The sequence below is a fragment of the Pongo abelii genome, chromosome 3 (genome assembly GCF_028885655.2).
Source record: "Pongo abelii isolate AG06213 chromosome 3, NHGRI_mPonAbe1-v2.0_pri, whole genome shotgun sequence".
Classification (NCBI taxonomy): domain Eukaryota; kingdom Metazoa; phylum Chordata; class Mammalia; order Primates; family Hominidae; genus Pongo; species Pongo abelii.
The window spans coordinates 197,233,308-197,255,461 of record NC_071988.2 but is presented as its reverse complement, the minus strand read 5'-3'; the positions used below and the strand labels follow the sequence as shown (position 1 = coordinate 197,255,461).

General features: G+C 35.3%; 1 protein-coding gene across 5 annotated transcripts in view; it reads right to left on the bottom strand.

Annotated features, from left to right (window-relative positions):
• The window catches only part of ADAM29 (ADAM metallopeptidase domain 29), a 105,209-nt gene that overhangs the window by 39,519 nt on the left and 43,536 nt on the right, over positions 1-22,154 (bottom strand). For 3 of the 5 annotated variants that reach the window (XM_054554735.1, XM_054554736.1, XM_054554737.2), the window contains one exon: positions 1,330-4,110. The exons of the other annotated variants lie outside the window; for them this stretch is intronic. In XM_054554735.1, coding sequence (XP_054410710.1) covers positions 1,339-3,930 — 2,592 coding nt within the window. In that variant the 5' untranslated portion in view covers positions 3,931-4,110 and the 3' untranslated portion in view covers positions 1,330-1,338. Of the gene's footprint in view, positions 1-1,329; positions 4,111-22,154 lie in introns of those variants that run through there. 5 annotated transcript variants of the gene reach the window in all.

Here is a 22,154-nt window from a genome sequence, read left to right as displayed (position 1 = left end):
TAATCAGCTGCCAGCACAGCTAGAATATATGCAGGCAGAAAAATGTGAAAAGAGAGACTGGCCTAGCCTCCCAGCCTACATCTTTCTCCTATGCTGGATGCTTCCTGCCTTCAAATATCAGACTCCAACTCCTTCAGTTTTGGAACTCAGACGGGCTTTCTTTGCTCCACAACCTGTAGATGGCCTATTGCAGAACCTTGTTATTGTGTGAGTTAATACTTAATAAACTCCCCTTTCTCTCTCTCTCTGTCTCTCTGTATGTGTGTGTGTGTATTCCATTAGTTCTGTCCCTCTAGAGAACCCTAATACACCATTTCACCATTGATGGGCACCTAGGTTGATTCCATGTCTTTGCTGCTGTGAATAGTGCTGTGCTTCATCTCATTTTATAACCAGAGGAACCCAGAAGTTGAAAGAGAACTGTTATTATTATCCCACCTTATTTTGAAGTAAACTGTCTATAAGTTTAAGTAATTTTCCAGAGACAGTGAAGGGCAATGATAAAAAAAAACCCTGAAAATTAAAAGTAAATTTTAAAAAATAAAGCATATGATGCCTTCTCACTCCTGCTTCATCCAGTATATCAAGATTAGTACTATAACAGAGCTTAGTCAGAAAAAGGGAAACCACATGAGTGATTTTGGAGGGATATAATTAAATATTAGTAATTGGGTAAACAGCAATTGAAGAACAGAACAAGTTAAGGTAGACACCACACTACTAATTGGTTACTAAATATGAACTACTAATTGCAAAAAAATGATTCCATTCATGAAGCTAAGTAGCAAGTGGAAATGATTGGAGTTAGCTGAACCTAGAAGATGGTAGGACTGGCCCCCCGGATCTCACACTCAGATTTCTAACAATAGATATTGCTCAGCTAGTGCTAGAAGTTTGAGACATTTGCATAGAGCTCAAAGAACTGGAATCCAGAACCCTGAGTGTAACACACCAGACAGCAGACAATGAAGTTTTTCTGGAGTGAGTTTTAAAAAGTAGGAGGAGATTAAAATCAAGTATTGTTAGCAGTGTAAAACCTATTATTCAGGAAATACTGATAAACAGGAAGAAAACAGATCTCCCAGATTTCTAATTTCCTATTCTTTCTCCCTGTTGCAAAACCCTATAGGATGAGGGCTGATTTAGCAGAAATACGATTCCTATAAAGTAGAGTGAAAAAGAAGAAAGGATTTGGAAGCTGAAAGACAACAAGTTAAAAATTGGTACACCACACATATGCCATGGCTTTTTTGGGAAATATAAAGTGGCAAGTTTTTCAGAAAAATAAACTTTCAAATTATTTAAAACAATGAAGAGTAAGTAGAAACATACTAGGAATTATTTTTTTAATGTACCTTTTCTGGATACAGTTTTTGGAATTGGTACTGATTGCTTTTGTTTCCCACTTTGACTCCGGTAAGGTGTCACATGAGGTTGACTCTGGGAGGGCGTCACCCGAGGTTGGCTCTGGGAGGGCGTCACCTGAGGTTTGCTCTGGGAGGGCGTCACAGGAGGTTTGCTCTGGGAGGGCGTCACAGGAGGTTGACTCTGGGAAGGCATCAACTGAGGTTGCCTCTGGGAGGGCATCACAGGAGGTTGACTCTGAGAAGGCATCACCCGAGGTTGACTCTGGGAGGGTGTCACAGGAGGTTGACTCTGGGAAGGCGTCACCTGAGGTTGACTCTGGGAAGGCATCACAGGAGGTTGACTCTGGGAAGGCATCACCCAAGGTTGACTCTGGGGAGGTAACTCATGAGGTTGATGCTGAATTTTTTCCTCTTCTTTTGCAGATGGAGTTTGAACATCTTGCTGCTTTTTTATTGGCTTACATTTTTTACAAAGTCGATAAAGACAACATAATAAAATAAACAAAACAATAAGCAACAATACACACAGATAACAAAACTTCTTTTTCTTCTTTCTCTTAGGGGGTGGGCCACTGTCAACACTACCTCCATAGCCTTCTATCAGGCAGTTGGGAGGGTCCCACAGATAATTGCAATGGCAGTGATGTTTATTGTTGCAGATGCCCCTCTTGTTACAAAATGCAGGAGAGCAATTACTATTCAAGACGGTTATATGGACACAGTGCCTGTGGATGCATATATGATCTATCCCACACTCTGTTCCATCTTTCACTTCACCAATATCAGGTCCCTTCATCCCCAAATGGTAATCAGTACTCCAGCACATTATGTCATTGAAGCGAGCCCAATGCACAGTAGTATGATCACTCAAACTGGGAATTTCTGTCACATTCTCACACTGAATTCTTCCACACTGGACATCTGAGATATTACATTTTATATATGTAGCATTTTTGATACCACAGTGACCAACACGGTCACCTAAGGTGTTCAGTTGTTTGTAGCAAGTCTCACTTGCAGTATTTGCCCCTGCACCAAAAATCCTCCTACACTGTTCATTGCGGTCATGACACTTCTTTTCATAGCAGTAGCCCCTCTCCTTACAGGGAATTCCATCTTCCACATAAAAGTCATCTGGGCACTGATGGGAAGTACCATTGCACCACTCTGGAAGATCACATTCATTGACCTCCTTTCTACACACTTTCCCTGATGGTAGGAACTTGCAGTCTTTGCAACAAAGCCCAAAAGCACAAGTAGAACCATCAGTCAGAGTGCAGTTTGACAGACAGCAGGGATCTTTTGCACAATGCTTTAAAGGTCCACAGTCACACTCTTCTCCTTCTTCAACAACACCATTCCCACAGCGCTTCACATTAAAGATGTCCTTTGTGTGTAGAGTTTCAAGCAAACACTTTGTCCTCTCTACAGTATATTCCCAAAAATCACCATAACTACAATTGCTAAATTTAGTTATTGGTGGGTTGCCTTCATGCATTATGCATCTAGGTTGTGAACAACGACATGTATCTTCATCATGGTTCATGCCCAAATTATGACCTAGATGATGAGCCACTGCAATTGAAAAAGTGCCCAAAGTTTTGTTCATGAAAGTAACAATTGCACAACTACGGTGTGGTGTACACATTCCTCTAAAAGCTCCTATGCCACTTAACCCTCTTAATCCTAGAGTTGTGAAAAGATGTGAGGTGTCATGTTGCATCCGGGGAGTAATGTTCTCCGACTTCCACTTGCAATACAGGTGCACAGATTTCCTTACATCATCTACTACAATGAGGTTTTTATTGGTCCAGATCTCCAAACCGAATAATAACACCTTAACACCAATGACATCCAAAATGGAATCCACTATATTAACAATAACATATAGATCCTCCAGCAACTTTGAGTCATTCCTTTCATAACGAATGTATAGATAATTATCAATGACGACTACAATTTCAACAATCCTAAAATGGATCCACCAGCCCACATAAGAACTTTGCTTCTGAGTCGAATTATCAATTTCTTCAAATTCCATTTGGCATGTTATTTCATTTTGCATAAATCCGGATCTCATGGTTGAAAATTGTTTCTCCTCATTGTCCATCTTATATACCAGATGTTCAAACGTGGTAGAAAATGCTAGGGGCTTGATTTCATAAGCAAAGTCATTTATCTGTAATATTCCTTGAAAACCCCCAAAACAGGTACTGAGGGAAACCAAGGATTCTGGGTCCCCTTCCACATAACCATGATAGTAGCAGTTATTCTGGACAAAAGGCTGGTCCTCAAGGATAGCACCCTGGTCTGTGTAGGTGAACACAGGGAGGTGTTTGGAAAACAAAAACTTCTTGACCTTTATGTGGATAATGTGTTTCTGGCCTCCAAAGGGCAGGATATAGGAGAGCCAGCCTGGAGGTTTCACGCCTCTGGTGGTGCCAGTTATCCTCACAGGAATCACCACATCTGGAGGGCTGTGATATTGGGGGTGCTCATCCTGGATGTGTCCAGAACAGGACAGAAACACCCCAAGCCAATGCAGCAGGAGTAACATCTTCATGTTCAACAAGGCTTCAAATCACAGTGATTTTGAAGTCACTGTTATGGAAACACTAGTCCAGAGCAGAAGTCAGGGCTGGAGTCACAGGTGGTGTGGCTCCTTCTTCTGAGTTGGTCAGTGTGTAGTGCTAATCATTAAAGATCCATCTTCTGGCAGAGTTGAATCATCAGAGCTGCAGCACTATATGTAAAACAAAAAGCAGCATGTGGATGAGTGTACAGAAATTCTTCTTATAAGAGAATCCAGTGGGGAAGAGGAGAAAGAGAATAAAACTTGAGATAAAAGTGATTAGTGCTCTCATCAAGGAATGACTCAAGAAATTGCCTAGAATTTGCTCTGAAATATTGATAGGGAAAAGGGAATATGGAGTGTACAGAAAATAAAACTTGACCATACACAGATAGTTATTGAATATAAATGATGGGAAATTGATTCACTATACAGTTCTTTAAATACGTAATTATTTGCAAATATTTCCACAATAATTAAAACAAAATTTTTTAAGGATAAGCTGAACTTATATCTTAAATTTCTGAGACAGTTTCAATTTACACATGTTAAATTGTCATAAGCATTAATAGGTTATCTATTCCATTTCAGATGATAAATTAATTGAAAACACTATCTAAGAGACATTTTTAAAAACCATTCTTATGCTATTTTAAATTTTTGGTACTTACCATATACCTTTCTGTGGCACAATATTTATTTAATTTCTGTTTCTTCCCTAACTTCCTCTTCTCACTAACCGTGTCAGCAGGAAGATCCTCAAGAGCATCATTTGCATCTTTCACAAATATTAGTATCTCGTATAATGCCTGGTTTAATTCTTTATGTAATAAATAATGTTTCACTTGAAGCTGATTGTTCTTGGAGTGAAATAAATATTACTCAAAATATGTTTACACTTTATTATGTTTTTAAAGAAGAACATTATTCAACATCTATGATAAATGCATGCTCTGGAACAAAGTTTTGTAGTTTCAGTTTTTCCTTATCCTTCCTCCTAAATACAATTTAATACTCTGAAACAAGTCAATGGACAACAACAAAAAGACTGAAAACCCATAGACATACAGAATAGAAGGATGGTTAATAAAAATAAAAATTCTGACTAGTGACCTTTGGACTTGAGGAAGGTCAGTTATCTGAGTTTCTTCTTATCTTTCATGTATATCCCAAACTGGGTGCTGGACACATCGTTAACCCCAAACCTCCAACAGGCATACACAAATATATAAATAAATAAATAAATAAATAAATAAATAAATAAATAAAAGCTTTCACTTTCTGGCCAAACGACTAAGAATGGAATAGCTCAGCAAAGACATGGGGAGGTGCTCCAGCCCCTTCTTTAGAGTCAGGGAGTCAGGACACATGTGTGTGTTGATTCACCCACAGTGGCCATTTCAGACTTGGCAGGCCCACCAAAAAACACACTCCACATTCAGTGCACTGGTGGGCTGTCCATTCCACCCATATTGGCAACATCACAGCACTGGATGACTAACCTAACCCTCATTCGATAACCAGGTAACCAGCTAACTGATCTGCCTTCAGAGGCATCAGTGAAGCCCTACCTAGCTGATACAACCCTGCTGTAGAATAAGGCCAGTGAAATGGAGCCTGAATGAGCCACAAAAGTATTATCCATAAAACCTGATATTTCCTAGCCCTCTATCAAATGACATAGGAAGACCAAAGCCTGGTTGTTTTTGTTTCTTCCATCTTCAGGCGTGAAAGTGGCCCAATGACATGAATGGCCTAGAGAGGGCCTTCTGCCCCAGATGGCACCAACAATGATTGAGCTGAAACCACTTCAGAATTAAAAAAGCAAAGTAAAGTATAATAATATTGAAAGAGCTATCAAAATTAAACATTTTTGGAACTCAGCCCACAAAAGCACACCAGAATATATACATACTCTAAACATAGAAAGGCAACTATCTTCTAAAATAGAAAATTTAAATAGGATCAAGAGTCTCCTACAGAGTGACATCAGCAAAATGGCAGAGTGGGAAGTTCTGCACCATCCTACTCCCCAGAACATATTTCAACAACAATTTGAACAAATTATCTTTGTAAGAAATTCTGAAGCTAATTGAATGACTACCACGTCCCGGGAAAATGAAAAATCAGAGTTACCAAAGTTGGTAGGGAGATTCAGAACATCCTCTCAGTGGAGTCCCTGTCCCCAGTGTACTGCCATACAATCAGAAAGAGAACCCCTAGTTCCCAGCTTCACCCAGTCATTGGAAGAGATTGATTTGTATCCAGTACTCCAAAATTTTTAAAGGGGCTTTATACATGAATTACTTCTGTCAGTTGGAGCTCTGACTGGTCTACCACAATCTAGCTTTCTGCAGAGGACGGAGATGGTAGCTTCTTCTGGTGGATGCCACAGACCCCGCCCCCTCACAACCCAACTTCCTGACATAGAGTAAGCAGATAAGAAATCTCAGCTTTCAGCTTCCTGCTATGGAGGAAGAGTGCTGATTTGTGTATCTGACACTCCAACTTTTCAATGGCTGCCTGAAGATCTAGCATCTATCTAACTAGTTTTAGAGCTCGAATGGGTCTGGTGCAGTCTAGACACCTGTGGGAGAATGGAGATGGGGCTTGAGCCAGTAGACAGCGTAGATCCTCCCTACTTCTCAGTACATAGAGAGCAGGCAAAAAATTCCAGCTCTCAGCTTTCTCCTGGGATTGGGAAGGGTGTGGAAGACTTGATTGGTGCATCCAACACCCAAATTTCTCCAGGGCTCTCCAAAGAACTGGCATCTTACTAACCAGTCTTAGAGCTCTGAGAGGCCTATCACAGTCTAGCCACCAGGAAGGAAAATAGATGGAGGCTAGTGCTGGTGGACACCATAGATCCTCCCTCCTACTCAGCACAGAGCAAGCAGAGAAAATATCCCAAGTGTCAGCTTTCTTCTAGAGAAGAAAAGAATTGATCTTGTGCCCAGCACCCAACCTCTCCAGGACTACACAAGGAACTGGTATGAGACTTGCCACTCTTGGATCTCTGATGGGTCTGGTACAGTCTAGACACCTGAGATAAAAGATTAATAGAAATGGTAGTTTGGACTGGTTGATACAATAGTTTCCCACCCCAGGTCAGCACAGAGGAGTAGACAAAAATCACACCTGTTTCTGTTCATGGAGAGAGACAGAGTTATTAGAAGGACTAGAATCTCTGGCTTTGCTGGTTGGTGGAGGTTTCCACCTATACAAGGCTAGTCTGTAAAGACTGAGAGATGACCTTCTGTGTCTAATGTGCAAATATCAACACAGATAACTAAGGAAAATGTAGAAACAGGCAAAGATGTTCCAAACAAAGAAATAAGAGATAAATCTTCAGAAACCAACCCTAATGAAACATCATTATATGATTTACTTCATTTAGAATGCAAAATATGATATAAAGATGTTTATGGAGGTCAAGAGAACAATGCAGGAAAAAAGTTAGAATTTCAACAAAGCCATAGAAAATATTTTTAAAGTACCAAAACAGAAATCTTGAAGCTGAGGAACACAATAACTGAATTAAATTATTTAATAGACAGCTTCAACAATGGACTAGGCGAAGCAGAAGAAACAATCAGTGAACTTGAAAACATATCATTGGAAATGATTCAGTCAGTAGAGTAAAAAGAACAAAAATGAATGGAGAAAACTTAAGAAACTGATAGGACCTCTTCAAGGACACCAGTATAAGCATTAAGGAAGTGTCAGAGGAGAAGAGAGAAGGGGCCAAAGAGCCTACTTAAAGAAATAATGGCTGAACACTTCCCAAATCTGAGGAAGGCAATAGACATTCAGATCCATGAAGTCCAAAAGTTCCCAAATAAGATGAACGCAAATAAATCAACATTGAGACACATTGTAAAAAGTCAAAAACAAAGTGTATTTTGAGATAAAGAGAAAAGTAACTTGTCACATAAAAGAAAATGTCCATGAAACTATCTGTGAATTTTTCAGCAGAAACCTTGCAGGCCAGAGGGAGTGGGATGATACATTCAAAGTTCTAAAAGAAAAGAAACTGCCAACCAAGAACACTACACCCGGCCTTTAATAGTGGAGAAGAGATAACGACTACTTAAAATAAACAAAAGCTGAGAGAGATCATCACCAATAGTATATTACCTATCTTAGAAAAAATGCTAAAAGGAGTTCTTCAAGTTGAAATGATGGGATACTAAACAGCAACACCATGGCATAAGAAAGTATGAAACTTGATAATAAAGGTAAGTATAGGGACAGATACAGATATTGTAACTGCAATAGTGGTGTATAAATAACTATTATTTTTTATTCATTACAAATATGTTATTGCATATATTTAAGGTATACAACGTGATGTTTTCATATAGATATACATAGTGAAATGATTACTACAGTAATAATGACTTAATTCTAGTATGAAAGTCAAAAGACAAAAGTATTAAAAAAACTAAATAAAATATGTTAAAAGATACACAATATGAATAGATGTAAATTGCAGCAACAATAAAATGAAGTGTGGGGTAGGGTGTTAGAGCTCCTGTGTGTGACTGCAGAGATTATTGTAGAGTTTCTGTGTGCTATTGAACTTATCAGCTTAAAATAGACTATTAAGCAGTTTTTAAAATAAAGACAAACAAAATTCATAAATGTTAGCTAGACAAAGAAAAAAAGAAGACTCAATATCAGAAATGAAAGAGGCAACATTACTACAGATGCCACAGAAATAAAATGGATCATAAGATAACACTATGAAAGGGATTTTCATGGAATGTTTTGGCAACAATATAGATTTTAATACTACCACAGCATGTTTACTTTTCTTTTAGGTTTTCTATTAGTTTCCTATGGCTGCTGTAACAAATTACCACACTCTCAGTGTCTTAAAGCAACACAAATGTATTACCCTATAGTTCTGTAGTTCTGAAGGCTAAAATGAGTTTCATTGGCCAAAACGAAAGTGTCAGCAGGACTGAGTTTCTTTTTGGAGGTTAAAAGGGAAAAATCTGTTTCTCACTCCTTTCCAGCTTCTGGAAGTCACCCACATTAATGGCTCATAGACTTATTCCTTCAATTTTCAAGGGTGGTGAAGCAGCAGGTCAAATCATTCTCATATCACTTCATTTTGACTCTGCCTCTTCTGCTTCCCTCCTTCACTTATAAGGACCTTTGGAATTGCATTGGACTCACGGTATAATGCAGGGAAATCTCCCTATTTTAAGGTCATCGGATTAGCAACCTTGATTCCATCTGCAACCTTAATTCCCTTTACCATGTAAATTGGAATCTTTGTCGGTTTCAGGGATTAGGACAGGGATATTTCTGGGACACAATTATTCCACCCACTTCATCCTCTTTATTGTATTCATCTTCCTAATAACTAATCCTACTGTCTTTTAATCTGTGTATATTCTCTTTTTGTGAATTTTTCTTCCAGGAATGTAGGGTCCATATATTTTTCTCTTGTACCTATCAAGGTGTTGTAATATAAACATGGTATCACTTACAGTCAGTGAGGATGTGAGGAGACAGGTGCCTTCTAGTACAGAATATAGAATGATAAAGCCCCACACTGCAGAGAAAATGTGGCAATATGGCCAAGATCCAGAGTTTCCTTTTAAGAAATTATTCCAGAGTAATATTAAGTAATTTAATCAAATATTTATGGGAAAAAATATCATAGCATTACTTATAATAGTAAAAATATGTAAAGAATTCTCAACTTTGGGTAAATAAATTAATGATATTTCATTTTTATATAGTAATTAGTATAAATTATATTTTCAAAGGATATTAACTGACACATCAAAATACTTCGTGTTTATTTTGATATGTGAAAGCATGATAAAAATAACTAACCTAATTTTAACTTTAAAAAATGATGTTTGTATAGCATTCTTTTATGTATGTACATTACTATAAATATTCCTATATTTTTATTCATTTATTTTATGTAGTTTACTGTGAAGTACACACAAATATTAACATTGGTTTTCCCTGGAATTGTGAGTTTAATTGTTACTTGTGTTTTCTTTCTAAGGCCTTTCTCTAAACATTTTTTTCAAATACATATAAATTCAATTTATAATCAGAAAAAAAAGATATTTTTAAAGTGAAGACATTGAAAATAGGTTCAATTCTAATTCATTTTAGTAGGATTCTGACATCCTATGTAGAAATTTTTTTTAACTTTTACTTTGTTTTTGGTTCTGTAATTTTATTTAAAATATATGATGGTATAAAGAAGACAATGATAATGATGATGATGAAGAAAAATGAAGAGGATGAATTGCCACACTGTCTTCAACAATGTGCACATGTACCCTAGAACTTAAAGTATAATAATAATAAAAAATTTTTTAAATAAATAAAGAAAAGAAAAATGAAGAAGATGATGATGTTAATTTTTCCAGTACTGGAAAATAAGAGACTAAGTTTTCTAACGACAGATCTGACTACATGATGGAAAGTCTTTGTGAACGTTGAATCTTCTAGAGTGAAGTTGCTCTCATCTCTCTTTCTTTTTTTTTCTAGAACTAATCCCCTTCTGCAAAAATACAAATAGCAACAATGATGTAGAGAGGATTTATGTGAGTTTAATTGTAGGAAATGAATTTCATAAAATTCAAGGTACTAATACTTGAAGACAATTGAGAGTGGCAATTTTGTTTTCCTAATTGACTTACAGATTTAAGACAAACACAATCCAAATTACATTAAGCTGTGTGTGTGTATGTGTGTGTGTGTTGGTGGAAAGTGGCAAACTGATTTTAAAGTTTATATGAATGTTCAAAGTACCTAGGAATATCCACAATAATCTTTATAAAGAAGTACAAAGTTGATTATTTATACTACCTATTTCCCTATTCACTGGATAGTCAGAATGTGCTGCGGAATAGAACATGACATGAATGTGGCCAAAGTTAAAAGCAGATAATTGCCACCCACAGAAGAAACCAGCACATGATTCAAGATTGCTGAAAACAAACAACATGCACACTAAGGTCAAGTCTAAAGTGGTTAAGTACAAAAAGTGGAGAGAGACACTGTACACAAGATCCAGTCCTTTGCAATGCATTTGTCCCCACGGCCAGAGGATCTGATCCACAGTTGGCATGGGCAGTGTGACTGCAGACATTTAACTTCCTGCTGCATTGGAAGAGCCTTAATCCTTCCCCGATGTAGTCTGAAACACAGTAAGCTAGAGCTGTTCCAGAGGGCCACTGATGCACTTGCTTAAGCCCTCCTGCTTGATAGGTCTTTGGATTATAAAGGTGTGTGCAATTGTCAAATGACAGTGAATGCGCACTTTGTCTAGTGTAATTCATTGTATGTATATTTTAACTCAAAAGAAAAGCTAAACAAAATTCAGATCTAGCTCATGGCGTTCATGACGAAGTATTTAAAGGCAAGTGTACTGACATCTGCAATGTACTTAGAAACATGAAGGAAAAATCACGGTTTTATAGAGGAATTGACAAATAAATAATAAAGAGAGTATAATGAACAAAATAATTCAGTTTCTGTTCAGATTTTAGGTATTTGATGGCAAAATTATTCCGGGAAGAAATAACTTGTGAGTATTAAATCAGAAGAAAAGGCCATGAAAGGAAGACATTCCAAGTAATGGGTGTCTGTATTGGAGAAACCATATCTGTACTGGAGAAAGCATATCAGTTTATGCGATTGTTTCATCTTAACCACCCAACAATTCAGTGTTTGTTTATGAAAATCAATAAGCATTAAATGAGTCCAAGCGATTTCATGACAGGACTTAATTCTAGAGAACTGCAGTACCTTCTTGGATGAGCCAAACTGTTTTTATACATAGGGATTGCAAATAAATTGCACTAGTCGTTACCAAACTCAGGAAATATCCAGTGCTTTTCCTTTCACACCATTTCTTGCTGTAGGCAGTGTTTCCCCTTTCATCATCAAATCCATTAAGGTTGGTCAAAAGCTTTTGAAGGAAATTAGCACATTTTGAAATATTACAGATCTTTAAAGGATCTGAATTAAATGAAGTAATATATGAGAGCCACTTTGTGAGCAACTTAACAAATTTTGGAAAATAGCGAAAGAGGGTATACAGGATATGAATGAAGTATTCAGATATGTTTCTTAGAAACTCCAAGTACCAAAGCTAATTCAGGTAACCCCTACTACTACTTTTAAAGTAATAATAATAATAAAATGAAAAGAAGAGATAATAGAAGAAAAATCTTGTTACCACAATGATTGAGATGAACAAGTTTACATATACATTTAATTAGAATGTTGAGAGAATAAAATAAGAAAAATAAATTATCAGTCTGAAGACCCTTTGATTCACTATTTCAAAATTTCAGAGGTGTGCTTCTGATTTAAAACAAACTCAAAAATCTTAGAAGTTCCATGGCTTTATTGAATTATCTTAGAAAGAGGTGAAGCTGCAATAAGTTTTAATAAGGGAGGCTCTAGCAAACTGATACAAATGAAAACTAGCACAATTAAATTTTCTATACAAGTATGTACACAAAGTGTTTAGATGGGTGATATATACAGGAAAACATACACACAGGATTATATGAGCAGGCACACTGCCGGTTTGAACTGAAAGGGAAAGTGATGGGATGAAATGAAGGAAGGCTCTTGGATTTCTATTTTTTAGGACTGAATTATTTTGCTATTCTGCTACAAATATATGCTATTCTTCAAGAGAATGGAAGAATTCTCCCAAAGGCAATTCAGAGATCACTGGGGATGCCTCTTTGGTCTCAAAGAGTAAGGGACATGACCTTGACTAAGCCAGGCCAGGTACCAGTCCCCATAAATCCTTGGGGGTATGGCCCATGACCAGCAGAGCCATGGAGGCAGCAGTGCTGCCCCAGTGGTTCTGAAAGGCAGAGCATCAAACCAGACAGGATTAACATGTTAATATTTAATGATATTTGCCTTGCTAGGTTTTGGACTATCTTGAGATAAATTATCCATTTCTTTCTTCAGATTTTTACCTTGGAATAGGATGTCTATCCTACTCCTGTCCCATATCTGTATTTTGAAATTGCATACCTTATCTAGTTTCACAGTTTCATAGCTGGAGGGATATTTAGTTTCAGGATGGATTTTTACTTGGAGTCTCATCCATATCTGATTTTAAAAATGCTTAGAAGAGGCTTTGAATTTTAGACTTCAGAGTTGATGCTGAAATGAATTAAGGCTCTTGGGGCTGTTAAAATGGAATGAATATATAGTCAGCCTTCTGTATCTGTGGGTTCCACATCCATAGATTCAACCAACTGTGAATCAAACACATTTGAAAAAAAATTGCATCTGTACTGAACATGTGCAGATTCAATTTTCTTGTCATTTACTCCTTAAACAATAGAGTATAGCAAATATTTACACAGCACTTACATTGTGTTAGGTATTATAAGTAATCTAGAGATGATTTAAAGTATATGAAAGGACATGCACAAGTTATATGCAAATATTACACCATTTTAGAAACTTGAACATCTGGGTTTTGGTATCTGTGAGAGGTCCTGGGACCAATCCTCCTTGGATATCAAGGGATGACTGTATTTTGCTTTTGAGAAAGACATGAATTTGTTGTACCAGTGCCCAATGCTATGGACCGAATTGTGTACCCACTAATTTATATGTTGAAGCCCTAATCTTCAGTGTAATGTTATTTGGAAGTGGAGCCTGTGGATGCTAATTAGGTTTAAATGAGGTCATGAGAGCAAGGACCCCATGATGAGATTCATGCCTTTATAAGAGGATGAGGACACCACAACTCTCTTCCTCTGAAATACAGACACAGAAAGAAGGCAGTGGTAGGCAAACCATTTTTTTAAGAGCAAAAGAGGGCTCTCATCAGACATCAAATCTGCTGCTGCCTCTATCTTCGTATTTCAAGGCTCCATAATCACATGAGCCAGTTTCTTATAATTAACCTCATGTTTCTTATAATCATATATAGGTATGTAGGTAGGTAAATAGATAGATAGATAGACAGACAGACAGACAGATAGATAGATGATAGGTAGATAGATAGAGCTTGATGTGGTTTCTCCCCATGAAAACTCATGCTAAAATTTGATCCCCGATGTAGTAGTATTGGGAAGTGAGGCCTGGTATGTGATGTTTAGGTCATGGGGGTAGACCTTTTATGAATACATTAATGCACTTATTTGGGGGAGTGAGTTCTCACTGTTGAGAGAATCGGTTGTTTCTCATGAGAACTGGTTGTTCAAAAAGAGTCTGGCTTCCTTGGTTTCTCTCTCTCTTGCTTCCTCCCTTACCCTCTAATCTTTTTGCACTCTTCTGCTTTCTGCCACGAGAGGAAGCAGCATGAGGGAGTCCCTCACAAGACCTAGAATCATGAGCCAAATAAACCTCTTTTCTTTACAAATTATTCAGCCTCAAGTATTCTGTTATAGCAACACTAAAAAGACTAATATATATATATAGTCCTCTTTTTCTCTGTGAAATGATAACTAAAGATTTTGGTAGTGTGAGTCAGTAGCTAATCATTGTTGGAGTTGTCTCTAGAATCCAGTTCTCTTTGACTTCCATAAACCACCATCTCCTCTTCATTGATTTTCTGTGCTTTTTATTTTTTATTTTTTTTTTGCCTACTCACCTGGCCAAACACTTATGAACATATACATAAATCATTTTGCAAATACAAGAAAGATTTCATAAATCATCTTTTAAAAAATAAGGTACCCATAATCTTGTGGTTAAATTCAACTTTCTATGTTAAGAGTTTTACTCTTACATGTTTATATTTAATTTTTAATTAAATTTCTTAATTTATCTGGCCCACTGCATTCCGTAAACTCAATACTGTATTAATGCATTTAAAATTTGTCCTTGAGAATGTAAGATCTAGTCCAAAAATATTAGTTACCTAGTAAAACATTTTTAGCAAAATAGATAGATTATGGTCTCCTAAGAATCTGCACTAATTTCCTTCATGTTTCATATTTTCTTAATTATTTTGGGGTTTCTTATCTTTACACTTCTGTATTCTCTGCAACGCTGTATTAGTTTAGTAGGGCTGCCAAAACAAAAGTATAGTATCACAGACTGAGTGGCTTAAACAATTTATTTTCTCAGTTATGGTATCCAGAAGTCTGAGATCAAAATGTTGTCAGGTTTGGTTTATCTTGGAACCTTCCCACTTGGCTTGTAGATGGCTGTCTTCTGACTGGGGCCTTACATGATTTTTTCTCTGTACATATAATCTTTGATGCCTCTTGTGTGTACTAATTTTCTCTTCTTATAAGGACGCTGCTCAAATTGGATTCGAGCCCACCCTAATTACTTCATTTAATCTTAATCACCTGTTTATAGAACCTATCTCCGAATGCAGTCACATTCTCAAGTACTGGGGGGCTGGGCCTTCAAAACATACATAATTTATAGAAAAAAACATTTTATTATGCTAGATGATACTGTATTTAATCAACAAATGACCCATTAATTGAGTCACAAAAGATAGCTTAAGAGGAAGTATAAATAAGATCAAACTATGTTTAAATTAACATTTACTAGGCCAGGCACAGTGACTCACGCCTGTAATCCCAGCACTTTGGGAGGCTGAGGCAGGCAGATCATGAGGTCAGGAATTCGAGACCAGCCAGGAAACCCTGTCTCTACTAAAAATGCAAAACTTAGCTGGGCACCATGGTGGGCACCTGTAATCCCAGCTACTCAAAGGCTGAGGCAGAAGAATCACTTGAACCTGGGAGGCAGAGGTTGCAGTGAGCCGAGATCGTGCTACTGCACTCCAGCCTGGGTGATGGAGCAAGATTCCATCTCAGAAAAAAAATAAAAATAAAAAACCTTTACTATTTGTCCTTCAAGTTTTTCATTCTGTTTCTGTCAGTGAAAATATTATACTTTACAAAATGTTAACAAAACTTAAAATATATATTTAAAGTAGTGAGGAAAGTACAGTGAATCTCTTCATTTCCCAACTTATCAGGATTTTGCTACATGTGGTTTATATGCATCCCTTCATCTTTTTTTTGCTAAGGCCTTTAAAGAAAATTCCACATGTCATTTTACCACTGAATCTCTGAACAGAGGACACAGTCTTACTTAAAGGTAAAGCCAGTATTTTTCAAGCAAAATTATCAAGTGTTTCCTTTATATAAATTTGCACCTAATCAAGAATCAAATTTGTCTGATATCGTAAAAATTACACCATTTGTTTACGTGAATCAGGATCCATAAAGACCACCTATTGCATTTGTATTCGATGTGTCTCTTAAGTTTCTTACAGTCTAGATTTGTCCCCCTCACCCTGTTAGCGGTCCATTTGAATGTACCATATCCTAATATGTCTGTCTATTTTTTAGTTGCATTTATATTTTTTCCTTTATTATGTGTTTTCCCATGTAAATGGAAATTATTTCCCATGTAAATTCCCACGTAAATGTTAATTCTAGAATTTTGATTAGATTCAGGCCAAGTATTTTAATGAGACTATCTCATAGATTGTCCCATGTACTTCATACTGAATTTCATGAGGAGGCACAAAACACTAATTGTCTTACTTTTTGAGATGGTAAAGCTTTTCAGTGGATTCAGGTGGTAACAGCTTCATTTTTTCATTTGTAGAGCATTCTAATAATTTTTCATATTATGTCATTGATAATTCATGCTTGATTCAATTATCAACACTAAATTGCTCTTCACTATACTAGGAAATCATGATTAATACAAACATGTTGAATCAAGTAATTCAAAGTTTTTCCTTTTCTTTCAAATTTATTTTTTTCATTGACATATGCAATTGTATGTATTTACTGTGTACAGCATGATGTTTTGAAGTATATATACATTGTGGGATGGTTAAATCTAGCTATTTAACAAATCTATAACCTAACATAGTTATCATTTTTGTGGTAAAAACACTTAAAATCCACTCTAGCATTTTCCAAGAATACAATATATTGTCATTAATTATAGTCACTCTGATGCACAATATCCTGAAAGTACTCCTACTTTCTAACTGTAAATCTTCTTTTTTTGTGTGTGACGGAGTCTTGCTCTGTCGCCCAGGCTGGAGTGCAGTGGCGCGATCTCGGCTCACTGCAAGCTCTGCCTCCCGGGTTCACGCCATTCTCCTGCCTCAGCCTCCCGAGTAGCCGGGACTACAGGCGCCCTCCACCACGCCCGGCTAATTTTTTTGTATTTTTAGTAGAGACGGGGTTTCACCGTGTTAGCCAGGATGGTCTCGATCTCCTGACCTCATGATCTGCCCACCCCGGCATCCCAAAGTGCTGGGATTACAGGCGTGAGACACTGCGCCAGGCCCCTCTAACTGTAAATCTTTTTAACATGATAGCTATAGAAAACATGAGTTGATAATTTCAGATGCAAACTTTACATATGAAGTTAATAATCAGTATTTACTTTAAAAGTTTATGCAAATTTTACACATGAAGTTAATCAGTATTTACTTTAAAAGTTTACGTATCAAATTATTAATTATTTTTATTTTATTTCCTTGTCTTTCTATTACAACATACATACTACTTGCTATGAATGTTTCTATAAAAATGGCACCACCTAAAATATAATAGTTAATAGAAAGAAAAAATACAGAACACTATATAATTCTTAATTGGAGAAGGTCACCATAATTTTTAAAGACAGAAAGTGTCCGAAGGAAAGATGAAGAAGCCAGTGAAATCTTTATAGAGTTGATAAGGTTTAAGCAAAGTGTGTGCTCTGACTGGATAGGCTGTATGGTAATACAGTAACCCCAAATTCATCATGATAATTAAAACAAGAGAGAATTGCTGTTAGCATATAACTTATTTGAAAGCCAGTGATAAAAAATGTTTTTCTAATTTTTGTTTTATTTCTTATTATGAAATGGTTTAGATCTTTTCTTCTTAGGTATGTTTGTTTTAAATTTGGAATGTATCTAATGTGGTAATAATGAAAAATGATTTTTAAATATTTCTTTTAAACTAAAACTTAGTTTTTAAATTTTTAGCTTGGTATGGAATCTTTCTCATTTGTACTAATGAGCACGAAATGATTACTAAAAGCATTAGAATCACAAGATAGTCATTGTAACTAATGTGGGTCGTTATAATTTTAGACTTACTTCTTACTTCCTTATAACGAGTCATTAACTAAACCTGCAGCATAAAGTTTCACTGCCTAAAGGTGAAATATGAGAGAACTCTCATATTTAGTATTATCAATAATATATCAACTATGTAATGTATAATATTTATTATAGATAAATATATCATAATATCAAATAAGATGAGCTTCAGAGTAAAATGTATTACTATATGTAAAAAGGGATATTTTCTAGCAATATAATGAGAAGTTTATAAAAAATAACCATCATAAATGTGTCAAAAGACAAAATTACAACAAATTTAACATAAAGATATACATTTTTTATTTTTAATTCTGGAATCAGGAAACACCTCATTTTATAAAATAGAATGAATATTCCACAGGCCATGCCAGAATGGTTGGTTTTTGTAAGGGAGGAGCTAGAAGGCAGAACAATTTTAAAAAGCAGATTGGTTAACATAAAGTTACTACAGGTCACTTTTCTTGTAAGGTTGAAGCAAAGGAGACATTTCTTATCACACTGACTCAGGTAGACTAGGTTCTTTTTGACTGGTTGCTATGAATCTCCTGTCTTCAGGGAAAGCTGGTCTATTTGGGGATCTACCTACTTCCTTGCACATAGTATAAGTTATAGTATTTTGGTTTGGTCTGGTTTGATGGGACCTAGTTCAGGAAGTTAGTGCAAAACAATGCCCTCCTGTAAACCTTGTTTAACAAATATGTTTACACTTAATAACAGAGCTTCAAAATGCACGAGAAAGATATTGATAGAATCAAAGAGGCAGCCCAAAACAGCAAGCGTGGAAATTTTAGCACTTCTCACAAAGCATTTGACAGAGCAATTAGAGAAAAAACTACTAAAGATGTAGATATTCTTAGGTCCCTTCTCATCCAGAATGATTTAATTGAGAATTATAGAACAATATACCTAAAAAATACAGAAAACTCAATGCAGATGATACATACACAAAGTCCTCATAAAAAATCAAACAAATCTAAATACTTTTTAAAAAAATGAAATTATACAGTGAATATATTTTGATAATAATTAAATTAAATTTGTCATAAGTAATAAGATATGATACTTAAAATTTGGAGATTAAACAACTTCTAAATAATCCATAATGATAGGAAGAATCACAAAGAAAATTAGTAAATATTTCATACTAAAAAGTGATGAAAAAAATTAACAGACCAAAGTTTATTATTTCCAACACCAGGAAAATTGATAGTAGCCTAGGTATATTATTCAAGAAAACACTAAGTGAACAAAAAATTATCAATATCAAGGATAGAAGGATTATCACTATAAATCATATAGACACTTGAATGTTAATAAGAAAATATTATAAACAACTTCATAATACCTTTATGAATACTTAGGTGAAATGATAACACATCATCAAACTCACAAAAGAAAAAACAAAATGTGAGTAGTCTTTTATTGGATTCATTGTAAAAATCATTGTTACAAAGAAAACTCAGCCCCAGGTAGTTTTCACACTGAATTCTGTAAAATCTCATAAGAAATGTATAAACTGAATCTTACACCAACTACTTCAGGACACATTGACATGGATACATTAAGAAAAAGTAAAAAATAAAATGCAGAAAACTTTCTTAAAGTAACAGAAATGAATGTGTTTAATGAACTTATCAGTAGACTCAACACTATTCAGGAAATAATAAACGAAGCTAGGGGCAATCTTGAAGATAGAAATTTACCGATTGAAGTACAAAGAGAAGAAAAAAGATTTTAAAAACAAAATATTCAGGAACTGTGGAGAAATATTAAAAATTTATAAGAAAACATTAGAGAAAAAAATAAACGAGAACTAAAATGGCCATGAACTTTACAAAATTAATAACAGCTACTAATCCACAAACCAAGAAGCTCAGAAAACACCAAGCAGGGTAAATATTACATTCAGACACACACAAACACACACACACACACACACACACAGTCTTTCTCATACACACAAACCACAGTAGGAATATTTTATTTCAATTGCAGTAAAACAAAACAAAAAAAAAAGGTCTTGAAAGAAGCTGGTAAGGGGCACCTTACTTACAGAAGAATTAGGTTTAGAATTACAGCTGACTTCTCCCCTAAAATAATGAAAACAAGATTATCAAATCTCTAATGTACTGAGGGAGAAAAAAAAAATCCCTGCCAACTTAGAATTCTATATCCAGAAAAATAATTCTTCAAAAATAAAGGAGAAGTAATATTCTCAAACCAAAACTAATGACACTGACAGCAGAACTGTCATACAGGAAACGTTAAAAAAAAAGTTTTTCTGGAAGAAGAAGAATGATATAAGTCAGAATCTTGAATCTACATTTTTAAAGGGGCATCAAAAAAAGAATAAAGTGAAATATTTTATTTGTCTTATTTTTAATTGATCTAACGGTTAATTATTTAAAGCAATAGTAATAACAATACATTTAGGTAATTCAAGAATATAAGTAAGTAAAATAATGATGACAGCAACATCAGAAGCAACAGTAGGGAGAATGTGGAACACTGTGTTACAAGGTACCGATGCTACAAATAAAATATAGTGTTATTTGGAGCTGAACTAACTTTATTTAACAATGCATATTATAAAACCTAGTTCACCTACAGATATGTAAAAACGAAGTGTAACTACTGTGCCAAATAAAATGGAATAATATAAAATAATTAAAACAAAAAAGGTAGAACAAGAGGTAGAGACTAGTAACAAAGAACAAACGTAATGAAAGAAAACAGTTACAAATATATTTCATTTTAACATAAATATATGAGTAATCACTTTAAATATGTCTAATGACATTGGTAAAATAGCAATAATTATTAGCCTAGATAAATTACAAGCAAGCCCCAGCTATATGCTGTCTGCAAGAAATTCATTTTAAATGTAAAGATTATGACAAATTAAAAGGATGAAGGAAGATAGTATACTATCATTAATCGAAAGAAAGCCAAAGTATATTTCAGACAAGAAGATGTCAGGAAAGGGGAAATTGTCAGGGATAAAAAAGGTAACTACATAATGATAAAAAAGGTCAATTCTCCAAGAAGAACACAACCCTAACTGGTATGTACCTAACAACACAATATCAAAATATTTGAGGGAAAACCTGATAGAACTGAAAAGAGAAAGAGACAAATTTGCTATTATAGTTGGATAATTCCCCACCCCCCTCATCAATAATTGACATGGAGCAGGCAAAAAATCAACAAGGATATGGTTGAAATGAAGAGCAGTATTGATCAATTTTATCAAATTGACATTTATAGAGCACTCTATTTAAAAACAGCAAAACACATATTTAAGCTTACATGGAATATTTACTAAGGTAGATCACATCCTGGATCTAGCTTAACAAATTTAAAAGAATATAAATCATACAAAATATTTTCTCATACTACAATACAATTAAACTAAAACAGAAAGATAACTATAAAATCTCCAAATACTCAGAATACTGGCAAAGCTGTGATCCATGAGCAGTGAATCTTGTAAGATCAAAAGCTCATAAAATCAGATCCAGGCATCATCACCAAATGTCTTTTCAAAATATTATACAGAAACAAATATCTCACATTTTAAATCTTGTCAATTTAAATTCATTCTGATCTAATTATACTTATATTTTTAGAAAGATAGATTTATATTAATTATAATACATAGACTGAAAAATTCCAAAAATAACTCAAAAGGAGTGTAAGAAAGTAAGTGTTGTGGGTACCCAAACAGCCTTCTATCTATTAAAAATATTAATTAGCTGCCTGAATCTTCAGTGTAGGTATTCTTTTCTCTGAGTTTCAGTTTAGATAAAGCAGAGAGCAGACCCAGAGTAGGAACTTATTAGGGTTGCTTTATTTCTTATTCCTAGATACACAGAAACTGGTGCAACAACTAAGTTATTAACAGTTTGTCCCTGAAATGGTAAGTTTTAGGGCAGATGAAAACCACATCTTAAAGCAGAAGGAGGAATCAATTTGGCCATTAAAAATTGTGTGATATTTTATCCAACTGGGTACAGGTCAGTGGATGAAGAGATAAAAGCTAAGGTACCCAGATAAGAGTAACAGGAGGCAGTGAAATAAAACAATATCATTGGCAATA